Raw genomic sequence first — 24,195 nt, 5'->3', positions numbered from 1 at the left:
AGTAACTGATGGAAATTAGGCTATGACAGGCGAGGACTTTGAGACGATTGTTATCCCGAAGGAGGTAGTGATGGGCAAGCTGATGGGGCTAAAGGTAGACAAGTCTCCTGGCCCTGATGGAATGCATCCCAGAGTGCTAAAAGAGATGGCATGGGAAATTGCAAATGCACATGTGATAATTTATGAAAATTCACTAGACTCTGGGGTGGTCCCGGCGGATTGGAAATTAGCAAACGTGACACCACTGTTTAAAAAGGAGGTAGGCAGAAAGCGGATAATTATAGGCCAGTTAGCTTAACTTCGGTCGTAGGGAAGATGCTGGAATTTATCATCAAAGAAGAAATAGCGAGGCATCTGGATGGAAATTGTCCCATTGGACAGATGCAGCATGGGTTCATAAAGAGCAGGTCGTGCCTAATTAATTTAGTGGAATTTCTTGAGGACATTACCAGTGCAGTAGACAACGGGGAACCAATGGATGTGGTGTATCTGGATTTCCAGAAAGCTTTTGACAAGGTGCCACACAAAAGGTTGCTGCATAAGATAATGATGCATGGTGTTAAGAGTAAAGTAGTAGCATGGATAGAGGATTAGTTAATTAATAGGAAGCAAAGAGTGGAGATTCATGGGTGTTTCTCTGGTTGATAATCAGTAGCCAGTGGTGTCCCTCAGGGATCAGTGTTGGGCCCACAATTTACATAGATGATTTGGAGTTGGGGACCAAATGCAATGTGTCCAAGTTTGCAGACAACACTAAGATGAGTGGTAAAGCAAAAAGTGCAGATGATACTGGAAGTCTGCAGAGGGATTTGGATAGTTTAAGTGAATGGGCTAGGGTCTGACAGATGGAATACAATGTTGACAAATGAGGAGGTTATTCATTTTGGTTGGAATAACAGCAAAAGGGATTATTATTTAAATTATAAAATATTAAAACATGCTGCTGTGCAGAGGGACCTGGGTGTCCCAGTGCATGAGTTGCAAAAAGTTGGTTTACTGGTGGAACAGGTGATTAAGAAAGCGAATGGAGTTTTGTCCTTCATTGCCAGAGGGATGGAGTTAAAGGCTAGGGAGATTATGCTGCAACTGTATAAGGTTTTAATGAGGCCACACCTCGAGTATTGTATTCAGTTTTGGTCTCCTTACTTGAGAAATAATGTACTGGCGCTGGAGGGTGTACAGAGGACATTCAGTAGGTTAATTATAGAGTTGAGGGGGTTGGATTATGAGGAGACGGGGACTGTACTAGTTGGAATTTAGAAGGATTGGGGGTGGGGAGGGGGGGGAATCTTATAGAAACATATACTATAAGATCCCCCCCCCCCCCCCCCCCCCCGCAGTGAAGCAGTTGAGGCTCCTTCATTAAATGTTTTCAAGATAAAGATAGATCGTTTTTTGAAGAATAAAGGGTGATGATGTTCGGGTGGAAAGTGGAGCTGAGTCCACAAAAGATCAGCCATGATCTCATTGAATAGCGGAGCAGGCTCGAAGGATCACATGGCCTAGACCTGCTCCTAGTTCTTATGTTCTTATATCAAATGGAGTTCTTTTCTTTTAAGTTAAATAGGAGTCCTTTGTGAGTACCATGGAGTCATACCATATTTCACTTAATCCCCAAAACAATGTAACATATGGTTCCATGGCATTATATAAAAGCATGACCAGAAAATAGTATCACCTACTAATGAGAGAGAGTGCAGTATTGTCAGAGGTCTGGTTTTGAATGTGATTAGACCCTAATCGGTTCTCAGGTGAATGTAAATGATCCCATTATGCAACTTGGAGACCAGAATGAGTTATCCCGTGTCCTGAGCAATATAGGTGGCACGGGAGCACAGTGGTGGGCACTGTTGCTCCATGGCGCCAGGGACCCGGGTTTGATTACCAGCTTGGGTCACTACCGAGTCTTAATGTTCTCCCCATGTCAATGTGGGTTACCTCCGGGTGCTCCAATTTCCTCCCACAAATTCCGAAAGACATGCTTGTTAGACGATTTGGACATTCTGAATTCTCCCACGAGTGTACCCAAACAGGCGCTGGAGTGTGACAACTAGGGAATTTTCACAGTAACTTCATTGCGGTGTTAATGTTCGCCTCCTTGTGACACTAAAAAGATTATTATTTATCACTCAGCCACAATCGCCAAACAGCAGATACGTAATTTAACTCTGTTGTTTGTAGGATTGGCTCGGTGACAGGAACCAGAGATTAATGGTTCATGGGTGCTTTTCGAACAGGGGGGAGGTTTGCAGTTGAGTTCCCCAGAGATCCTCTTTACTTTCCCATATATATATTCGTGATCTAAACCTTGGTGTACAGGGTAGAATTTGGAGCTAGATCGAAACTTGGAAGCACTGTGAACCGTGTGGAAGATTGTGCGCAACGTCAAAAGGACAGGGGTGGGGAGGTCGGTGGAATGGTGGCAGGTGAAATTGCTGATTCTGGGAAGCCAGCGCCGACAAGACACGGCACGAATGGTTTCCTCTCTGCGCTGCGATAATTCTGACTGGGCCCTGGGCTCCGTGGCTATGCAGACGGGGCTGACTGAACCGTCGGAAGTCACGCGGTGGGAGTGGGGTAGACAACCCGCTGAGTCTGGAGCAAAGGGGCCAGTCAGCTGAGCAAAGCGGGGCATTTGGCCAAGGCAGGGTCACAGGTCAGAAAGTGGCGCATGACCGCCTTCCGTGAATGCGCAGTGGGGATCATTGCAGCTGTTGAAGTGGAGCAGCTGTCAGCGCAGGAGGTGTCCCGAGACGACGGTCCGGTAACAACGGTTAGTCATTCAGGCCGCTTGGTCATTCGGCCATTAGCGGCGGACAATGGGATGTAACTGTGCTGCTGTCAGTCGCTCGCCGACTTCGTAACCTTAATGTGTGTGATTTGTCAATCTGATCTGATCAAACCGATCTCTTGCTTATTTGGATTTGTAACCTGGCCAATTTGAAACTTGAAAACAAAATAGCACGGATGCTGCAAATCTGTAATAAAAAGAGGAAATGCTGGATAAACGCAGGAGTTCTGAAGGGTCATTTGGATCCGAAACGTTCGCTCTGCTTCTCTCACCTCGGGCGCTGTCAGACTTGCCGGCCGAGTTTTTCCAACTTTTCCTGTTTTAATTTAAAACTGCCTTTGTTCGCTTTGTCCCTATTTTGGGATTGTCATCTCATATTTCGGGTTTCCTGCGTGACAAAACTTGTCAGTCCCGTGATAGGGTCATGTGGCGTTTGGTCACCTTTGCCCGATGTTGCGTTTGCCTTTGATGGATATTTCACCAGTTCTAACCCACTGAATAAAATTATTTATTTTGAGATTACTGATGTTATAAATTAAAATGACGATGTGGATGAATCATATTTAAATAAATATTCTTAGATATGTCCCCTGTGCTGACTAATGATAAGCAAGTGAATATGCCTGACAACAAAACACAATTTTTGACCGAATTTTCATACTTTATTGTTTGCACGGAGTTACAAAAATAAAACCTAATTAAATTCCGGAAGATGAGGTTCAGTCCTCGAGAATGCTGGCACATGTTAAATAAAACAGAAAAATGCTGGACCGACTCTAAGCCAAAGCACAATGCTGGAAAAATTCTGCCTATTTGGAACAGAGAATGAGTTAATGTTTCAAGTCCATACTTTCCTTCAGAACCATGGAGCTAAAAAAATTTTTTTTAATAATGTTGTTGAGCAAGAAGTGGGGGTGGGGTATCTGGGATGGGTTAGAAGAGGTTGGGGGGCATTAAATGCCAAAAATATCAAGTAACAAAAGACAACCAGAATGGTAATAATTGTACTCCAGTCACATGGCCATTCTGGCCCCATCTGTGCAAAGAGTAACAGTTAAAGGAAATGTTCACTTTTTTTTCAACCCACAGACGCTGCTCGACTTCCTGAATATTTCCAGCAGCCACAGTACTTTGCTATTTCGCAATACACTTGTCACGTTCACTCCCAAGTTGTGTTAGCAGGGCTTGGAGTTGCCAATTACGTTAGCATTCTCAACCTTTAATTGAAGCTGCATGTCAGCACAGGAACCAACTATGATAATGTGATTTGGTTCCCAGAAAGGCGGGTTATTTCCATGTGTGAATCACGCATATAAAGACAAGTTTTGCCGAAGGCAGCAGCACTCAGGATGTCAATTGGCATTCCTGCCAACTTTCGCTGAAAGCAGCAGAGTTGATGCACCAGTAAGCAGTGACGGATGTGAAGTTAATAGGGCCCTATGCCCAGCTTTGTTTTCAGGACCCCTCGTCGTTTGAGTGGTTGAATGTCCACTGTGCACATCTGTTGTACAACTTTTTCTTTCTGCTGACTCTGAAGTCATTGCAAGTATGAAAGTTTTTGTGTTACATCTGTATGTTACTTTAAATCTATTCTCAATAGCTGTGTTTACGATTCAGTTATAAAGATATAGCCCTTGGTGAATGACATGCAAGTTAGCTGATACTAAGATGTGAGATTCGGCACCAGATGATAATAATAACATTTTATTGTCACAAGTAGGATTACATGAACACTGCAATGAAGTTACTGTGAAAAACCCCAAGTCGCAACATTTTGTCGCTTGTTCAGGTACACAGACGGAGGATCAGAATTTTCAGCTGGTAGGGGGATTGAACCCGCGCTGCTGGCCTTGTCCTGCATCACAAACCAGCTGTCTAGCCCACTGAGCTAAACCAGCCCTCCCGATTATCGGTAACGATACTGATTATCGGCAAACCAAATGATGTAGTAGGTGTCAGCTTGCTCAGTTGGCTGGACAGCTGGTTCGTGATTCGGAGGGACGCGAACAGTGCGGGTTCAATTCCCATACCGACCTGAGGTTATTCATGTACCTCGCCCCTTGCCTGAGGTGTGGTGATCTTCAGGTGAAATCACCACCAGTCATCCCTCAAAAGGGCAGAACAACCTCTCAAACTATGGCGGCATTTAGATTTACCAAATGGTGTTGAACATGGAGTAGTGTAGTATGCATGTGGGCAGGGTGAATATTGAACATGCGTGCTCCCTTCAGAAAAAATACTAAAGCTAGTGGGAAAGGGAAAGATCTTTCTGACACATTGACATCTAAAGATTTGTGGCTGCTGTGAGCAAATAACCCACTTTTATTTGCCTTTCTCACAAGATCCTGAAATGAAAAAAATGAAATGAAAATCGCTTATTGTCACAAGTAGGCTTCAAATGAAGTTACTGTGAAAAGCCACTAGTCGCCACATTCCGGCGCTTGTTCAGGGAGGCTGGTACGGGAATTGAACCATGCTACTGGCCTGCCTTGGTCTGCTTTCAAAGCCAGCAATTTAGCCCTATGCTAAACCAGCCCCTAGTCTTCAGAATGCAGTTTTGGTCTCTACTTGGGTGATTATTGAAGATTTGTAAATGGAGTAGAGATAGATCACATCGACTAAAAGCATAGACTAAAGCCTCTTGGCTATTAAGGTGAATATAAAAAGCCAGGGGGTTCTATATTTTTAGAGGAGCTTAGACTTTGGGATGCTTTGATCTAGGTAGCTGGACTGGGATTTTATGATCAACGTAACTGTGTTCTCAATTGACTTGTCAAGACAGTTGGCTATGACGATCTGGTGATTTCTCCACTGTGAATTTCACATTTCTTATTTGTTTTTGTTTGACTCTTTCAAGACTATGGCATCTTCCAGTGTGCGGCAAGAATATGTCACCAGACAGGCTTGGCAGCAAATATTGAAGGATTTTCACAAACTGCAAAGTAGGAAATAAACACAACTGATTATTAAATTTATAAAATGAAAAATAGAGACTGCAATAGATTGGACAGACACATAGTGTGATGAATGTAGGAATTTCAGATATATTGTATTATGTATTGGTACAGTAAGGGTTAAACGTTTGGGAAGTATTTTTTAAAATTCTGGTTTGAAAGACCGTTCTGAATTTTGGAGCCAGAGGTGCAATTAAAGCATTGTAAAAGTTTGGGCTAATGGACTTTTATTTAGATTGAGAGTTCCCTGGGGAGTAGATAATTAATGGGCGGGGCCAGGTGTTTTTGCAGTCTGTGAAAAATCTTCAATATTTGCTGCCAAGCCTGCCTGGTGACATTTTCTTGTTAAAGCAGTGTTAGCTTTTTCAGGGTTAGTATTTGGCTGGAAGGTGAGCTGAGAAGGTTACTGAAGAAAAAGAGCCAAAGATTCTGCATTATTTTGACACGGTGTCAGATGTCTTTCAAACTGTCTCAAAATATCTCTTTTTTTGATGATTGGAGAATTTTAGGAAATCCGCAGAAATGGCAGATTTTGAAATGGCTCATAAAGCGAAGTTTGGTTTTCGATATCAATTTTAACCAGTGAAGGATAGAAACTGGGGAAATTAGAAGTTCACAGGTGATCAATGAAAAGGAGGTTTAATTGGTGATTTTTGAGGAGAGTTTGCCTCGGAGTAAAAATGAACAATAATAGGTTTCCTATGAAACGTATGAACAGGGTAGCGCATTGGTTAGCACTGTTGCTTCACAGCTCCAGGGTCACAGGTACGATTCCTGGCTTGGGGCACTGTCCATGCGGACTCAGCAAGCTCTCCCCGTGTCTGCGTGGGTTTCCTCCGGGTGCTCCGGTTTCCTCCCACAGTCTAAAGATGTGCAGGTTAGGTGGATTGGCCATGCTAAATTGCCTGTAATGTCCTAAAAAAGGTTAGGTTGTGTCACTGGGTTACGTGGATAGGGTGGAGTTGTGGGCTTAAGTAGGGTGCTCTTTCCAAGGGCCCATGCCCTTGGCCTCCTTCTGCACTGTAGATTCTATGAAATCTATGGTAGAGAGATAAGAATCATTGCAATAAAGTGCCATGTGAAGTTGCAGTGTTGGTAGCTTAAGAAAAGTACTGGGAAGACAGATTTGTTAAAAGAGGATTAAGTTTCTTAAAGTGGGAGGAAAAAACATTGTACCAGTGGAAGAGGTACCACAGAGTGTACAGCCTATCCAGAACTTGTTAAGAATTTTATCTGTGAAAGTAAGATTTACCCGTGTACATGGTGGAGTAGATAAGGGGTCTAAAATTTTAAGGGATACAGGAGCAAGTCAGTCTTTAATGGTGAGAGATGAGGAGAGATATAGTTTGGTCGGAGTATTACCAGAGAAGATGGTAATATGTGGAATTAGTGGTGAGAGCAGTAATGTGCCACGATGAAGATAAGGTTAGAAAGCTCAGTGAAAAGTGGTCAAATGGTAGTAGGATTAATAGAAAAATAACCTTTTTCAGGGGTACAATGTATCCCAGTTAAAATAACTGGATTACTTCTGGGAGGGAGTGCAGCCCATTGTGGTTGAAAAGCCAGTGGAAAGTCGAACAACAGATGTTGCAAGAAGTATATCGGGAGTGTTTCCTGATTGTGTAATAACTAGATCACAGCCACAGGGTGAGACAGGAGGAAGAGAACTTGAGTGCTGTTAGTGAGAACGAGGTTCAGTTCTCAGATACCATGTTTGCTGAGATGGTTAGTTAAGAACACCAGCAGGCGATGAATGAAGCAGATGTCTTCTAGTTCCAACAAGGTGGTTGAATTATAACAAAGATTCGGGCATAAAGCTGTTGTATCAGAAAGAAATAAAATGAGTGAATACTGAGTGTTATAACACATTAATGAGAAAATGGAGACCGTTACATATTCAAGCAGATGAGAAATGGATAGAAGTTCATGAAGTGATTTACTGGTAGGTTATTGAAAGAAGGTTTTGACTTCTGATGGCGGGCATGAGTTAAACGGCTGTACAAAAGGTGGCTCCCATCCGGAAATTCACTTTTGGACCTTTGTAACCTGATGAATTGCACCTTGGTGTCTGTGTTGTTCCTCGTGTCTTAATAAAGCTCGTAGTCTCAAATGTGGAGAAGATGCTTTATTGTGAGTTCGTTCACTCTTCAGAGCTGTTCCCTACGGTTACCTTCAGTGCTCCTAGCTGGTGTGGGTGTATGTGTCCTGCTCCAAGTTCTGCCCTCTGTGAAGTGTGTCCTCACTTCCTGTCCCCGTCTATTTATATGGCTCTCCCGTGCCCCCTCTAGTGTTTGCTCAGTTGTATTGCATCTAGTTAACTTGTGATCACCACATCCCCCTTTTTCTCTTTACATATTTTCTGTACATCGTTAAAGAAAATTGTACATCCTGTCCCGGTGTATTTATAGCTCTCCCTCTGGTGTTTGCTCAGTTGTTTTGTATCTAGTCAATCTACGATCACCACATCCCCCTTTTTCTCTTTACATATTTGCTGTACATCGTTAAAGAAAATTATAGAAAACAGTTACTTATGATATGCGTATCTATACAGGTGATGGTGCTATTGCATACTGTACAAAGCCAATGTAGTTATATGTCCAATCTCAATAAAACATTTATGAGTCCAAACTTGATGAATTTGTTCAGAGCTTTTTTTTCTTTTTTTTGTTGTTGATGACGTGGTGATATTGATATTGCAAGTCCGCTGTGAATGTTGTTGGTGTTCCTTGTTATTTTAAGTACCCAATGCATCATCCCGAGGTGTTTGCATGGTCACCTCACTGACTGGCATGGACTTTTTTTTTGTGCTTGTGGTGTTGATTTATTGTCTCATCCGCCTTGGATGCTGGTGTGCTTGCTCGTTCTGGAGCAGACGTGAGTTTGTGCGATTCGTTGTCATCCCATGACATGTTTGTAGTCTTGTCATCGTTTTGCAGTGTGCCGTGGCATTGTCCTTCATGTGCCGAGTAGTACCATTGTGTACAAGTCGTTGTTTCATTGCTGTTGTTTCTGTCGTTCCTGTTTTTGTTGTTTTCGTTGCCGTACTTGTTGCTGTTTTTGTCGTTTCTGTCTTTGGTGTTGGCACTGTCGTTGTTCCTGACTTTGTTGTTTTCGTTGCCGTTCTTGTTGTTTCTGTCTCTGTCGTTGTCGCTATCTTTGTGCCTGACTTTGTTGTTTGTCTTGTCGCGCTTCATGTTGCTTTTGTTCTTTCTGTTATCGTTCTCGTTTCTGCTGTGCTTCTTGCTATTGTTGTTGGTCTTGTCGCGCTTCATGTTGCTTTTGTTCTTGCTGTTGTTTGTCCCGTTTCTGCTGTGCTTCTTTTGACTTTTGTTTTTCTTGTTAAACTCTATTCGTGTCCCGAGTGGATAATTTGAGTCATTGAGCATTTCGTCTCGAGAGTGGTGCGAATGATCTGATGTTGCATCGGTGCAGGTGACATCAATCATTTGTGGAGAATTGGATTCCTCATCTTTGCTTTCTTGGTGCTCCTCTTCCGGAATCAAATTCTTCTCGATTTCATTTGACGCGGTGTCTCTGGATTCTTGGCGCTCCTCTTCTGGAGTCAAAACCTCCATGATTACAATTGACGTGGTGTCTGTGGACTTCTGGCGCTCCTCTTCTGGAGCCAAAATCTGCATGATTTCAGTTGACGTGGTGTCTCCGGACTCTTGGTGCTCCGTTTCTGGAGTTGAAATCTTCATGATTTCCGTTGATGTTGTCTCACCGGACTCCAGGTGCTCCTCTTCTGGAGTCAAAATCTGCATGGTTTCTTTTGGCTTGGTCTCTCTGGACTCCAGGTGCTCCTCTTCTGGAGTCAGAATCTGCATGGTTTCTTTCGGCGTTGTCTCTCTGGACTGTTGGGTGGCCCGATTCTGTGCTTCTGTACAGACAAGCTGAGAACTGTCAGTCTCGCTGTGATCCTGTACGTCGAGTGTGATCATCTTGTCACTGTCTTCGCATGCAGTGGGTAGAGGTGCATTGTCTTCTTTTTGTTCCTGTGAGCTTGGTAGACTTTCATAGTCTGCTTGCGGTTGCTCAGATACAGCGGGTTTACCTGCATGGTCTTGGTCATGCATGGTGTTCGCCAGGGAGTGTTTGCTTGCATCCCTTTTGGAGTCTTTCATCACTCGCACTGTGGAGCCTGTCATCGCTCGCTCTGTGGAGTCTTCCTGTGCTCTCTGTGTGGCGTCGTCTTCGTCTAGGGTATTGCTGTCATCCAATGTATCGACGAGCTGCCATGGCATCATGGTGTTGGATTCATCTACCATGAGTAGAGTCGTGTTGAGCTTTGCAACGGTGTCGCTGATGCTGTGATCAGCATGTCCAAATAACTCCTCCATGTCTGAATAGTATTCTTTGATACCCATTTCATCTTCGTTGGCTTCTTCTACCACGAGTTGATTCGTGTTGAACTTTGCGACCGTGTCGCTGATGCTGTGATAAGCATATCCGACTGACTCAGCTGTGTCTGAGTAGTATTCTTCGAAAACCAAATCATCCTGGTTGGATTCTTCTACCACGAGTTGATTCGTGTTGAACTTTGCGACCGTGTCGCTGATGCTGTGATAAGCATATCCGACTGTCTCAGCCATGTCTGAGAGGTAATCTTCAAAAAACAAATCATCTTTTGTTGTTTCGGAATTCTTTTTGTTCTCTTCACTTTGGGTGGTGCAGACTGCTTTTTTCAGGGTGTTGTGCAAGTTGTTTTTTACTGTTGGTTTAAGTTCAGGCGTTTTTCTGTGTTCTGAGGCAAGAAAATTTGTGTTTACCACTTTAAGTGTCTTGTTTTCAATTTTCGGGCATTTCCCTTTTAAGTGGGCGTGGTCGGGATGCTCAGACGTCATGACGTCACGCGTAGGAATGAATTGCGCATGCGCAAATCGGCTTTCCTTCCCTGTGCGGTTCTGTGTCCATTGCGCATGTGCGTCTTGCGCATGCGCATGACGATCCGCGACCAAGACTTTTTTTGACTGCGCATGCGCATCACGATCAGCACCGCGATCTTTTTTAAACTGCGCATGCGCGGCTTCCGGTTCCGGCGCATGCGCAGACGCCATTTGTAGTTCTTTGCTTACCGGAGACTGCAAAATGTGCTCCAATGCCATTTTTTGGCGTTTTTCGCGGATTTCAGGGATTTTTCTTTCCCACCAGGACTGGATCTCCAAAATTCGTAAGTAATCTTCTCTTCCCGATTTGGACAGGGTTTCAGCGTTTTGGCTTTGTGAGAAATTCTTGTTATTTCTTCTTTTTGATCTGTACTTTTCATTCGCGATTTCTTGTTCTTTTCGTGATTTTTAAAGTTTTGCATCACTCAGTCTCTGTGCAGTTTGGACTCTGAGCATGCCTTGCTGTTCAAATTTCTCACAGTACTCTTCAAATTTGTTTAGTAACGTTTGTAAGCTGTTTCTGTCTTCATCTTTTGAGTATTTAAATTCATTATACACTTTCCTATTTACAGGCCCTGTGGTGAGAATTGCTATTTTAATGTTATCTGAGGCTTCTTGTACATCATTAGCTACGAGATTAATATCAAACATTTGTTTAAACCTTTTCCAGACATTTCTTACATTGCCAGTCAGGTCCAGCTGATCTGGGTATCCAATCCACATCCTCGAATTAGCGATGTCTTCCCAAGTCAAATGTCCAGTAGGAGATTTCCATGCCATTTTGAGCTTTCTGTATCTGCCACTGAGTTGTCCTGTAGTAAGCGTCTGAAGCCACTCCTGGGTACCATGTGTTGTTCCTCGTGTCTTAATAAAGCTCGTAGTCTCAAATGTGGAGAAGATGCTTTATTGTGAGTTCGTTCACTCTTCAGAGCTGTTCCCTATGGTTACCTTCAGTGCTCCTAGCTGGTGTGGGTGTATGTGTCCTGCTCCAAGTTCTGCCCTCTGTGAAGTGTGTCCTCACTTCCTGTCCCCGTCTATTTATATGGCTCTCCCGTGCCCCCTCTAGTGTTTGCTCAGTTGTATTGCATCTAGTTAACTTGTGATCACCACAGTGTCCAAAAGGTTAGGTCGGGTTATTGGGGGAATAGGTAGGGAGCTCTTTCAGAGGGTCGGTGCAGACTCCATGGGCCAAATGATTGTCAGAACAGGCACCAAACTTGAAAAAAATCATACAAATCTGACCCTCGTTGATATTTCGGCCAGTTTACGTGGAATGTTCGTGGCCTGAATGGGTCGGTCAAGAGGGTCCATGTGTTCGCACACCTGAGACAGTTAAAGGCGGACGTGGCCATGTTACAGGAGACACACTTGAAGCTGGGAGATCAATTTAGACTGAAAAAGGGGTGGGTCGGACAGGTGTTCCATTCAGGATTGGACTTTAAAACAAGGGGGAGGGGAGGCCATCCTGATTAACGAACGGGTGGCGTTTGAGGTGGGGAAAATGGAGACAGACCCGGGAGGCAGATTTATTATGGTTAGCGGGAAACTGGAGGGAATGGCAGTGGTATTGGTAAATATATATGCCCCAAACTAGAATGATGTCGCGTTTGTTAGGAAGGTGCTGGGAAAAATCCTGGACCTCGACTCGCACTGGTTGGTTATGGGGGGTGAGTTTAACACCGTCTTGGATCCGAGGATGGACCGGTCGAGTTCTAGGTCGGGGAAGGTATCAGCAATGGCGAAAGAGCTGCGGGGGTTCATGGAGCACATGGGAGGTGCTGATCTGTGGAGATGTGAGAAGCCAAGGAGCAAGGAATATTCATTCTACACTCATGTGCACAAGGTGTACTCCAGCATCGATTTTTTTTTGATATACTGGACAAAACATTGTTAGCGGGAGTGGTGGACACAGAGTATTCAGCAATTGTAGTATCGGACCATGCGCCACATTTGCTAGACCTACAGGTGAACTGTTGCTCTGTTTATCTGGTTCTAAATATGGCGGTCAATATGGTCGCCTTCCTTAATCCTGATTATGTTTGCTCTAGAGTCGCCAGGTATCTTTCGATACCGCCACAAGGTTCAAACCCGAATACTGATCAAAGAACCATTTACACACACAGTAATATCTACTCATGCACAAATACTACAAAGTAAACAATCTCTAACGCTAATGCCGCCATGCTAGTGAGCATGCCAATAAACTGGGCCATGACAGGTCTCCTGAGAGGGTGGTGTTGTCTGGCATTGGGGCGGGAGCGGGGGGTAAGCCAGCAGGCTAGGGCTGGCTGGTACTAACGGATGGGGAAAGGGAAGGGAGGGGGCTTTCTGTCTGATCAAAGTGGAGCCAGGGGGTGGGGGGAGGTTGGCTTCTGGGTAGTTTGGGAGGGGAAGGGGAGAAAGGAGGATAGAATGCAGGTCATACACGTTTCATGGTTGGATGGTTTGAATGAGAAGGGTGGTGGTGGCCATCTTGGACAACCTGAGGAAAAAGGCAAGCCCTGGCATGCAGTGGCATGTCCACGAGGTGATTATGACAGGCCCGGTCAAAAGATCCCAACTTTTCTCCCACTTGAAAATCCTGAGGGCTGAAGTAATTTTTTTAAAGGAGGCACACCTGAGGGCCAAGGTCCAGATAAGGATAAGGAAGGGCTGGGTGGAACAAGCTTACCAATCTAATTTTGAAGCGTGAGCGAGAGAGGTGGCAACCTTGTTTAACAAACGAGTAACATTTATGGTGACCAACACAGTGACGGCGGGGTGGGGGATAGAGACATTACATAATAGTGAGTGGGGATTTGGAAGGTGCTCCAGTGGTATCGGTGATCGTGTATGCCCCGAATTGGGATGCTGCAGAGTTTATCAAGAAAGCATTGGGTGAGATCCCTGACCCCGATTCGCAGCAACCATTCATGGGGACCCAAGGGTGGACAGATCAAGTCCCAGGTCATGCACAAGGTTGGGAATGGCAAAGGAGCTGTCTGTCTTCATGGATCAGATTCGGGCGGGGGGGGGGGGGCACGGTTGTTAGATCCTTATGTGTTTCGGCCACCTGAGGGAGAGGAAGTTCTCCTTTTCACACAGGGCTTGCACCTAAATAGACTTCTTTTGTAGTGGGGAAATCAGTGCTTCCAGGGGTAGTAGGGGCTGAATATTAAGCAATAGCTATCTCAGACCATGCACCACATTCTGTGGATGTGAGGTTGGAGGCAGGTAGGGCCCATCACCCCTGTTGGAATTGGACACGGATGTGCTCACCAACAAGACTTTTTGTGAACAAGTGGCACTGGCCACTGGTAATTATGTGAGTTGCAACAAGAACGGAGACATTGTGGGAGACAGGGGGTTAGATAATATCATACAACGCACACAGGGATGGGGGGGGGGGGGGGGGGGGCGGAAGCTGCATACTGGTTGATTGACTCCATACTGGAGGCGGATCCGCAGTACTCCACTGCCCTGACGTTGGAGCTGCCAGCAGAAAGGAAAAGACTGCAAATGGAGTTTGAACATGTCAACAAAGAAGGCCGTGTGCCATCTCTACCATTCACGTGGGATCTTCAATGAGCATGGTGACAAAGCTAGCCACCTGATGGCCCACCAGTTGAGGAAGCAATTGGCCACACAGCAGATAGCAAAAATGAGGGATGATAGAATGGTTGGTCATGGCGCCAGAAGAGGTATGGTACCTTTGGGGCCTTCTACTGAGGACTGTACACATCTGAGGAGGGGGGGGTCTGCAATATATGGGCCAACTAGACTTCCAAGCGGTGGAGGAGGGAACGGGATCAGGGGCTGGAAGCACTGTTGGGTCTGGAGGAGATGATGGAGTGCAACAACCCACAAGAAATCCAGGACGGTTCTGGGACTAGATGGGTTCCCGGTGGCTTCAGCAAAATGTTTGTGGCAGTACTGGCTCCACACTTGCTGGGGAAGTTCAACGACTTGCTGTCGAGGAGGCCTTGCTGCCCAGACTGCAAAGGCTTCGATCTCATTGATTTCGAAGCAGGACAAAGACTCAGTGCAGCACCATCTCACTTCTGAACACCGTAAAGGTTCTAGTGAAGGTTCTAGCAAGACGACTGGAGAGTTGCTTACCAGAAGTGATTGCGGAACACCAAACTGTGTTTGTCAGAGACTGGCAGCCATCGTCTGACATCAGACAAATGTTGAACATTGTTATGTCCCCACCCAGGGAAGAGACGCCAGTGTTCATCTTGTGGATGAAAATGCTCCCATAGTGAGTGTCCGGACGCAGGCCACAAGCTCCGACTACTTCCCGGTTGTACCGGGATGCGAGGCACGCTGCTAATCTCTTTGACAATTGAGTCACAGGCAATCGCGTTCAGGATATCGGGTGGGTGGAGAAACATTAAGAGAGGAGGCAGGGAGCACAGAGTGTCCTTCTATGCAGGCGACCTGTTGCTCTATGTCTTGGAACCCTTTGCCAGCATGGGAAAGATAATGCAGCTCCTGAGGAAGTTTGGAGCCTTCTCTAGATATGAACTAAACCTGAGTAAGAGTGAAAACTTCCCAGCTAACCACCAGGGAGGGAAGGCGGAGCAGGGAGCGCTGGTGTTGAGTTGGTCCAAACTACGTATTGGTACCTGGGAATCCAGGTAGTCCACAGCTCGACCTGGCTCCACAAATTGAACTTGGCCAGCTTGGTGGAAGGGGTGAAATGGTACATGTGATGGTGGGACTCACTCCAACTCTCCCCAGCAGGGAGAATGCAGTCAATAAAAATGAACGTTTTGCTGAGGTTACTGTTTCTGTTATGGTTGCTCCTGATTTTTCCTCTCCAACCCATTCTTCACCTTAAACTGATCTCGGCTTTTGTGTGGTCGGGCAAGAATCCCAAAATTCATAGGATCATCCTGCAGAGGGGATGCCGCTCAGGTGGTCTGGCACTGCGAAACCTTGTGTATTACTATTGGGCAGCGAAAATGGAAAGGATATGGGATGACTTGGGAGCCGGGGTGGAGTTGGTGCTGATGGAGGAAGGATCGTCCAAGGACGTCCCTGTGGACACTGGTTTCTACCCCTCTCCCGTCTCCTCAGCCAGGTTCTCGGTGAGCCTGGTGGTGGTAGCATTGTTGAAAGCCTTGAACTAATTCGGGCACAATTTCAAGTTGAGGGGCATGTCTGTCTTGGAACCAATTTGTGACAACCATAGATTCATTGTGATGGGAATGGACACTTGTGTTCTGTGTTATGGCTGCAGTACAGATCAACACGGGCATCTAGTTCTTTGACGAGTAAGATGATTTATTAACGAGATGAACACGTGGAAAGATAACTGACGAACTATGATACAAACGGTAAAATAAATGAAGTCACTGAATTCTCACAGAGCTCCTTTTATAGTGCAACTATCCTCTTGTATAACTTACTACCAACTGCCGGATATCTCGAGTCACATGGTAGATCTCTATCAGCATCAGCTGGTTGGAGGTTGCATAATAACTATATACATTGATCGACAGATATATATATATATATATATAACTACGCACAGGCATCACCACATCCCCCTTCCTTTGGAGATGTTAATATCTATAAATGTAACTCTGCTTTACAAAATATGATATGCCTAATAATTTTAAACATGTCCCTTGTGCACAGTTTATTACACGTTCAAAAAGACATCGTCCCGTTGGTCTTCTGAACCTTGACCGGGTACCCGATCTTGCTTCAACTTTTGGAAGACCGGTTTTCTGGACTCTCGTGTATCTTGTCATTTGATACCCCGAACACCATCTGATCGCGGATCATCAACGACTTTAAAGTACTAAAGTTGCACTATTGCGCCTTCAACCACAAGTGGGTTAAAAAACTATCAAAGATTTGCCTGCTTTTTGGGTACGGATCCGAAATATATAATGTTCAAACGTTTCATTTTTCTTCGGGGAGCAATGCCAATCAAAGTACTTTATTACATCATCAAAGCTCTTTCTGTCCTCTTCGCTGTTGCACGTGAAGGTATTGTAAATTTCTATTCTTGACCTGCTACCGTGAGCAGCAACACAGTATGCCTCTCATCAGGCTGTGCCTGAGAGCCTGAATTGCTACTTGAAAACATGCCAATCTACTTTACTGATGACTTGAAGCTGGCAGGGTGCCTTCAGACCGTCCATATCTAACTTCACAGTCTTTCCTTGCGTTGAATTCCAGTTGCCCGTAGTTTACCAGGTATGCGGAAGAATCTTTTTCCTTACTTCAGCCTGTTTCGTCCCATCTTCTCCATTGCTTTCTTTAATTGTTCTACACTCTTGGTACCATGTTATGCTCTGTGTTATGGCTGTAATAAAGATCAACACAGAACATCTAGTTCTTTTAAGATGAACTACCAACTGCAAGATATCTCAAATCACATGGTAGATCTCTGTTGCCACCGGTTGGTTGGAGGTTGCATTGATAACAATGACATTGACAGACAACTACATACAAAACTACGCACGGGCATATCACCACAGACACTACCTATAAAACCTGGAAAAGGGAGGAGGGGGTGATGCGGTTTAGTGACCTGTATGTGGACGGTAGGCTTGCAAATCTGGATGATCTGATGGAGAAGTTTCAGCTCCAGTAAGGGAGTGAGTTCAGGTACCTCCAGATGTGGGACTTTCTCCTCAAGGAGGCCCACTCGTTCCCTCAGTTGCCTAAGCACACCTTGCTGGACAGAATATACTCGCAAGACGAGTTGGGTGAGTGAAAGATCTGAAACATATATGGGCGATTGCTGGAGGAAGTAAGGGCCCCGTTGGATGAAACAAGGGAGAGGTGGCAGGAGAGATTGGGCCTTGAGCTAGGAGGACTTTGGAGTGAGATCCTGCAGAGTTAATTCCACCTCCTCTTGCATTGGACTGGGCCTGATAGAACTGAAGGTGGTGCATAGGGCACAGCTGCCCAAAGCGCAGGAGTGGGTCATTGCCTGGATGGAGGATAGATGCGAGTGATGCCAGAGGGGGCTGGCGAACCACTCTCAGATGTTCTGGTCCTTCTTAAAGTTGGTAGAGTTCTGGGCCTCGTTCTTCTAGACCATGTCGGAGATCTTGGGGATTAGGATGAAGCCATGTCCGCTGGTGGTGATCTTTGGGGTGTCGGACTGGTTGGAGCCTTTTAAAGGGAAGGGGGCAGGTGTAAGGCCATCAGCTCTAAGCTAGCCTGGTGACAAGTCCTGATGGAATGGAGATCAGTAGTGCCACCTAGGGCTTCAGACTGGTTGGTGGACATGACAGAATTCCTAAGATTGAAGAAAATCAAACTTGCTTTGTTTTGCTACATTTGGAATAAAAATATATTTAAAAGAAAGGAGATTCTGAGGGTAGTGCATAATATTCCAGCAGGGGGCCATTTAGGAGTAAGAAAAACATGAGCAAAAATATTTTTATTGATCTGCACTGCATAAGGATGTAGTTGAATTTTGCTGTACATGCCAGGTAATAGGGAACCCTCAGATGGTAATCAAACCAGCACCTTTAATACCCATTCCAGTGTTTGAGGAACTTTTTACTCGGGTCCCAATTGATTACGTGGGACCTCTGTCGAAAACCAAAAGTATGAATCAGTATGTGTTGACCATAATGGATGCAACTACTAGATTTCTGGAGGCACTTCCACTGAGAAACATTACATCTAAGAGGGTTGTAGAGGAGTAAACCAATTTTTTAACGAAATATGGACTATCCAAAGAAATTCAATCAGATCAGGGATCCAATTTAATGGCAAAATTATTCAAAGAAGTTATGGCTAGCTTGGGAATAAAGCAATTTATTCAACAATGTATCATCCGGAATCACGAGGAATTAGAAAGAAAACATCAAACTCTAAAGAACATGTTGAGGCATTTACCAAGATTATCCGGAGGATTGGGATAAAGGAATTCCATTTGTATTATTTTTAATTGGGGTGCAACTAATGAATAAATTAAATTCAGTCCATTCGATTGGACCTTTGGTCATGAGGTGAGGACATCACTTAAATTGATCAAAGAGAAATACGCGGGTCAGCGGTCATCAGAGACTATGTGTTGGACTGTGTGTTAAACTTTAGAGAGAGATTAACTAGGGCTGGTGAGTTGGCCCGGAAACATTTAAAACTGTCACAATATGTAATGAAAAAAGAGGCAGATAAGAATTCAAAAAATCTTAGTTTTGTTCGTAGGGAGAAATTACTAGTGATAGGTAAACCGTTAAAAGCAAGGAGGCCATTCAGCCCATCGAGTCTGCACCGGCCCTTGGAAAGAGCACCCTAACTAAGCCCACACCTCCACTCTATCCCTGCACCTCCACTCTATCCCTTCACCTCCACCCTATCCCCGTATCCCCACCTAACCTTTTTTGGACACGAAGGGCAATTTAACATGGCCAGTCCACCTAACCTGCACATCTTTGGGTTGTGCCTCAAATATCTAAAGTAAGTTGTCGCTCCTGAAATGGCAACCCTCCTCCTCCTGTCCCTTGATATACTTGAGACACCACAATATATTCACTCTTCCCTAAATTTAACTTATACCCTGGAAATTCTCCAAATTTCCTTAGCAACTCCACTATGCCCCTCACCGATGAGCCTGGGTCTGCAATGTACAGCAGCAGATCATCAGAATACAGAGACACCCTATGCTCCATCCCCCCTCACTATCCCCTTCCATATGTCCGAACCCCTCAGCACAATAGCCAAGGGCTCAATTGCCAACACAAACAGAAGGGGGGGGGGGGGCGTCGGGGGACATGGGATATCCCTGCCTCATCCCCTAAAATAGTGGGAAGTAGCCCAAATTCGTATCATTCATCTGCACAAAAAATGTTTAAGTGGGGGTTACTGGGTTATGGGGATAGGGTAGATCCATGGGCTTCAGGAGGTTGCTCTTTGTAAGGGCCGGTGCAGACTCTATGGGCCGAGTGGCCTCCTTCTGCACTGTAAATTCTATGATTCAATGAATTCAGTGTCTAAGACTAGCTGAGCTGTTCTTGCAGAGAACCAGCATAGATGTGATATGCCAAACACCTCCTGTGCAGTAATCATTCTATGATTCTGAACCCTATCAACCTATCGATAGCCTTGATATTGGCACTGAAGTGAAGTTTCCAACACTAGTCTATGCAGTTGTGAGCTATTGGATCGATTTATTTCTGATAGAATAATATTATTTCTGCTTTGCTAATGTGCAAGTTATATGTCCTTGTGGTTGCACAATGTCACAAGATGCCCAGCAGTAAACTGCACTCTTTTTGAAGTTGCGCAGCGTTCCGACTGCCACGAGGCACTGGGTAAATAGGATGAACATCGCATGGTATTTGGCAGTTCAGTTGAGGTTTGTGAATATCTAATCAATATTTATTTTTCTTTCAGATGGCAATACCCAGGAACAAGCTTTGTGGTTTAGTCGCGGCAACCTTCACACCCATGACACAAGATAAGTAGGAATGTTTATATTACTTAATATCTGATGGCCACCTGTTTATTTAGTAGCAGAAATTGTCACATTAGCTTAAATTTATTTCTTGTCTTCTAGTGAAATAAATCTCTCTGTAATTGGTCAATATGTTGATTATCTCGTAAAAGTCCAGGGGATTAAAAATATTTTTGGTAAGTTTATGCCAGAGTTTCAGGTATGGTTTTTCTCCATTTTCATTCTTCACCTTCCTGGTAACACCTTTTAATTTGCTTTACTATTCGGAAAATTTCAATATCAAATTAAAACTACTACATATTGCTTCCAAATTGAGATGGAATTAAGCATGGGTTGTTAATTTTTAAAACTACGCCATCACCCAGTAACATAATCTGGGACTCCCTTTGATTTTATAGAATTTACAGTGCAGAAGGAGGTCATTTGGCCCAATGAGTCTGCAGCGGCCCTTGGAATGAGCACTCTACATATGCCCGCACAAGCAGGAAAGCTAGCGCCGGGGGCATGCAACAAAGCAGGGCTGCAGTGCGCCCCCAACAGGGGGGAAGGCACCAGGCAGGGGGTGGGGGGAACTACTCAACAGAGGCGGGAGAGCAAACGGTGATAGGAACAGGGGAAAGTGGGACAAAGGAGGGGTATACGGGAGAGGGGGGAAAAGGGAGAGACCAGGGAGGGGTGACACAGGGAAGGAGGGACAAACAAGACTAGAAAAGGAATAGGGCTACAAAGTGCCACAACAAAGGGCTCGAAACAAGGATCGCTGCAAGCACCCACTCAGTACGGTCTCTGGGCGAAGTGACACCCCAGAGTGCAGGGGACTACCCGCGTGGCAGACGCACAGTGGGCAGCCATGTCGTGTGCCCCCGGGACAAAGGGAAACCCCGGAGTGCAGGGACCTGACCGCATGGAGAGAGCAGCGACTGGTGCCATCCTGGACGGCCCCCTAATAAAGGGAAACCCCGGGAGGGCAGGGGCGCGTCCACCAGTTAAATATGGTTCATCCCACAGGAACGAGGGGGCAGAAGCCCCCCACCAGGATAGTCACCTGGAATGTAAGGGGACACAACGGCCCAGTGAAGAGTTCCAGAGTCCTCACCCACCTCAGAAATATGAGGGCCGACATAGTCTTCCTCCAAGAAACACACCTGAGAGAGCAGGACCGACTGCAGGTAAGAAAGGGCTGGGTGGGACAAACCTACCATTCCTGCTGTGGGACAAGGGCCAGGGGGGTGGTGATACTGATCGGCAAGAGGACGATGTTTAGGGCGACAAAGACGGTTATGGACTGGGGGGGGGGGGGGGGGGGGGGGGAGGGAATGGTAGGTCATGGTCAGCGGGGCCCTGGATGGGGCACCGGTAGTACTAGTTAACGTGTACGCACCTAACTGGGACGACACGAGCTTCATCAAGAAGACCATGGCAGAAATCCCTGACATAGCGACGCATCGACTAATCATGGGGGGGGACTTCAACTGTGTACAGGATTCAAAGACAGACAGATCAAACCCTAAAATGCGAAAAACCTCAAGCTTGGCAAGGGAACTCAGTCACTTTATGGAGCTGATGGGAGCGGTGGACCCCTGGAGGTTCACCCGCCCAGGGGAGAAGGAATTCACCTTCTTCTCCCCAGTACACAACGTATACACCAGAATTGACTTCTTTGTGGTGGGGAAAACGGTGCTTCTGGGGATAGACAAAGTGGAATACTCTGCAATTGTGATATCAGACCACGCTCCACACTACATGGACGTGAGGCTGGAGAGCGGGCAGGGCTCAACGCCCCACATGGAGGTTGGACGTTGCCCTACTAGCTGACAAGGCCTTCAACGAAAGGATATCACGGGCCATACCAGATTACACCGAGAACAACCAGAACGGGGAGGTTTCACCCTCCAAGTTCTGGGAAGCGCTAAAGGCCGTAGTAAGAGGGGAAATCATCACTTTCAAAGCGCGAAGAGATAGGGAGGAAAGGGCGGCTAGGCAGCAGTTGGTCGACTCCATACTGGAGGTAGACCGTAAATACTCAGTGGCCCTGACCGTAGAGCACCTGGTGGAGAGGAAAGAGCTACAAAGGAACTTTGACCTGCTCTCCACCAGGAAAGCAGTGCACCAACTCCGCCAGGCATGTGGGACCCTATACGAACACGGAGACAAAGCCAGCCGCTTGTTGGCGCACCAGCTGAGAAAGCAGGCAGCCACCAGAGAAATTGCACAAATCAGGGCTACCAGAGGTACGTTAGAAACAGAACCAGAAAAGATCAACAAAACCTTCAAGGCCTTCTACCAAGGGCTGTATACCTCAGAGCCCCCAATGGGGGAGTCCGGGATGAAACGGTTCTTTGATGGACTGGACATTCCAGTCGTGGGGGAGGGCAGAAAATGGGGCTTGGAAGCGCCACTAGCACTGGGAGAGATCATGGACAGCATTAGCTCCATGCAGGCGGGGAAGGAGCCGGGACCAGACGGGTTCCCGGTGGACTTGTGCAAAAAATTTGCGACAGCACTGGCCCCAAACCTGCGGGAGGTGTCCACAGACTCGCTAGCAAGGGGCACACTGCCACCCACGCTACCACAGGCTTAAATGTCGCTGATACCTAAGAAAGACAAAGACCCAACGGAATGTGGGTCATACAGACCCACCTCACTGCTGAACGCGGATGCCAAAATCCTAGCCAAAAGGCTAGAAAACTGCGTACCAGAGGTGGTCGCAGAGGACCAGACGGGCTTCGTCAAAGGTAGACAGCTTACCTCGAACATCAGGCGCCTGCTGAACGTGATAATGACCCTCTCCGGGGAGAGAACATCAGAGGTGATCGTCTCCCTAAACGCAGAAAAGGCCTTCGAAGGAGCCAAATGGAAATACCTCATAGAGGTACTAGAGCAGTTCAGGCTTGGAACAGGGTTCGCCTCCTGGGTAAAGCTCCTATACAATGCTCCCATGGCGAGCTTACAGACCAACAATACCAACTCCCGATACTTCCAGCTGCACAGGGACACCAGACAAGGATGCCCACTGTCCCCGCTTCTGTTCGCTCTAGCGATCGAACCACTAGCAATCGCGCTCAGGGCAGCAATAAATTGGAGGGGGTTCCGAAGGGGAGGCAGAGGGCACAGAGTCTCACTCTATGCAGATGACCTGCTCCTCTACATTTCAGACCCACAGAGCAGGGTGGATGGAATCATCACGCTCCTGAAAGTGTTTGCCGCCTTCCCGGGCTACAAACTCAACATGAGCAAAAACGAGATCTTCCCAGTACACCCACAAGTAGGGGGGCAGCACTAACGGGACTGCCGTTTAATCCGACACAAATTCCGCTACCTGGGAATCCAAATAGCCCATGACTGGAAAGGGATCCACAAATGGAACCTCACCAGTCTGACAGAGGAATTAAAAAAGGACCTATAAAGATGGAATACACTCCCACTCTCCCTCGCGGGGAGAGTCCAGATGATCAAAATGAACGTACTGCCCAGGTACCTCTTCCTGTTTAGATCCATTCCGATCTACATCGCAGCCCGGTGGTGATAGCCACCCTCCAATCCTGGAACCAACTACGGCAGCAATTTGGCTTGACCAAAATGTCGGACAAAGCTCCCACCTGCAACAACCATAGGTTCACACCAGCACTGACTGACGCCACCTTCAAAAGGTGGGGGCAGAACGGTGGGACACTGACATTCAGGGACCTATCTACGGACGGCAGGATCGCAAAACTGGACGAACTGACAGAGAAATTCCAGCTAGCCAGGGGGAACGAACTACGGTATCTACAGCTCAAAAACTTCCTACGAAAGGAGACAAGGATGTACCCACAACCGCCACGACACACTACTGGAAGAACTAATAGATGCAAGCATACTAGATAAAGGAAACTGTAGTGGCATGTATGACCGACTGATAGAAAGGGCCGACACCGTACTGGACGCAGCAAGAAAGAAATGGGAGAAGGACCTGGGGATTGAGATAGGGTGGGGACTCTGGAGCGAAGCACTGCATAGGGTCAACTCCACCTCCATGTGAGCAAGGCTCAGCCTGACGCAACTAAAAGTGGTGCATAGAGCCCACTTAACAAGAACCCGTATGAGTAGGTTCTTCCCGGAGGTGGAGGATAGATGTGAATGGTGCCAAGGAGGCCCGGCCAACCACGC

General features: G+C 46.2%; 1 protein-coding gene across 6 annotated transcripts in view; it reads left to right on the top strand.

The window, feature by feature from the left end:
* Window positions 1-2,517: 2,517 nt before the first annotated feature.
* Window positions 2,518-24,195, top strand: part of npl (N-acetylneuraminate pyruvate lyase (dihydrodipicolinate synthase)) — an 81,165-nt gene continuing 59,487 nt past the window's right edge. For 2 of the 6 annotated variants that reach the window (XM_038794614.1, XM_038794618.1), the window contains exons 1-3: window positions 2,518-2,773; window positions 19,986-20,053; window positions 20,149-20,222. In XM_038794614.1, the coding sequence (XP_038650542.1) occupies window positions 2,672-2,773; window positions 19,986-20,053; window positions 20,149-20,222 (244 nt within the window). In that variant the 5' untranslated portion in view covers window positions 2,518-2,671. Of the gene's footprint in view, window positions 2,774-4,279; window positions 4,338-5,659; window positions 5,734-19,985; window positions 20,054-20,148; window positions 20,223-24,195 lie in introns of those variants that run through there. The other 4 variants (XM_038794619.1, XM_038794617.1, XM_038794616.1 and 1 more) reach the window with 4 other exon arrangements.

Source organism: Scyliorhinus canicula, chromosome 4 (assembly GCF_902713615.1).
Source record: "Scyliorhinus canicula chromosome 4, sScyCan1.1, whole genome shotgun sequence".
NCBI lineage: Eukaryota > Metazoa > Chordata > Chondrichthyes > Carcharhiniformes > Scyliorhinidae > Scyliorhinus > Scyliorhinus canicula.
Note: the sequence above shows the minus strand (reverse complement) of the source record. Positions and strands in the feature narration are given on the sequence as shown.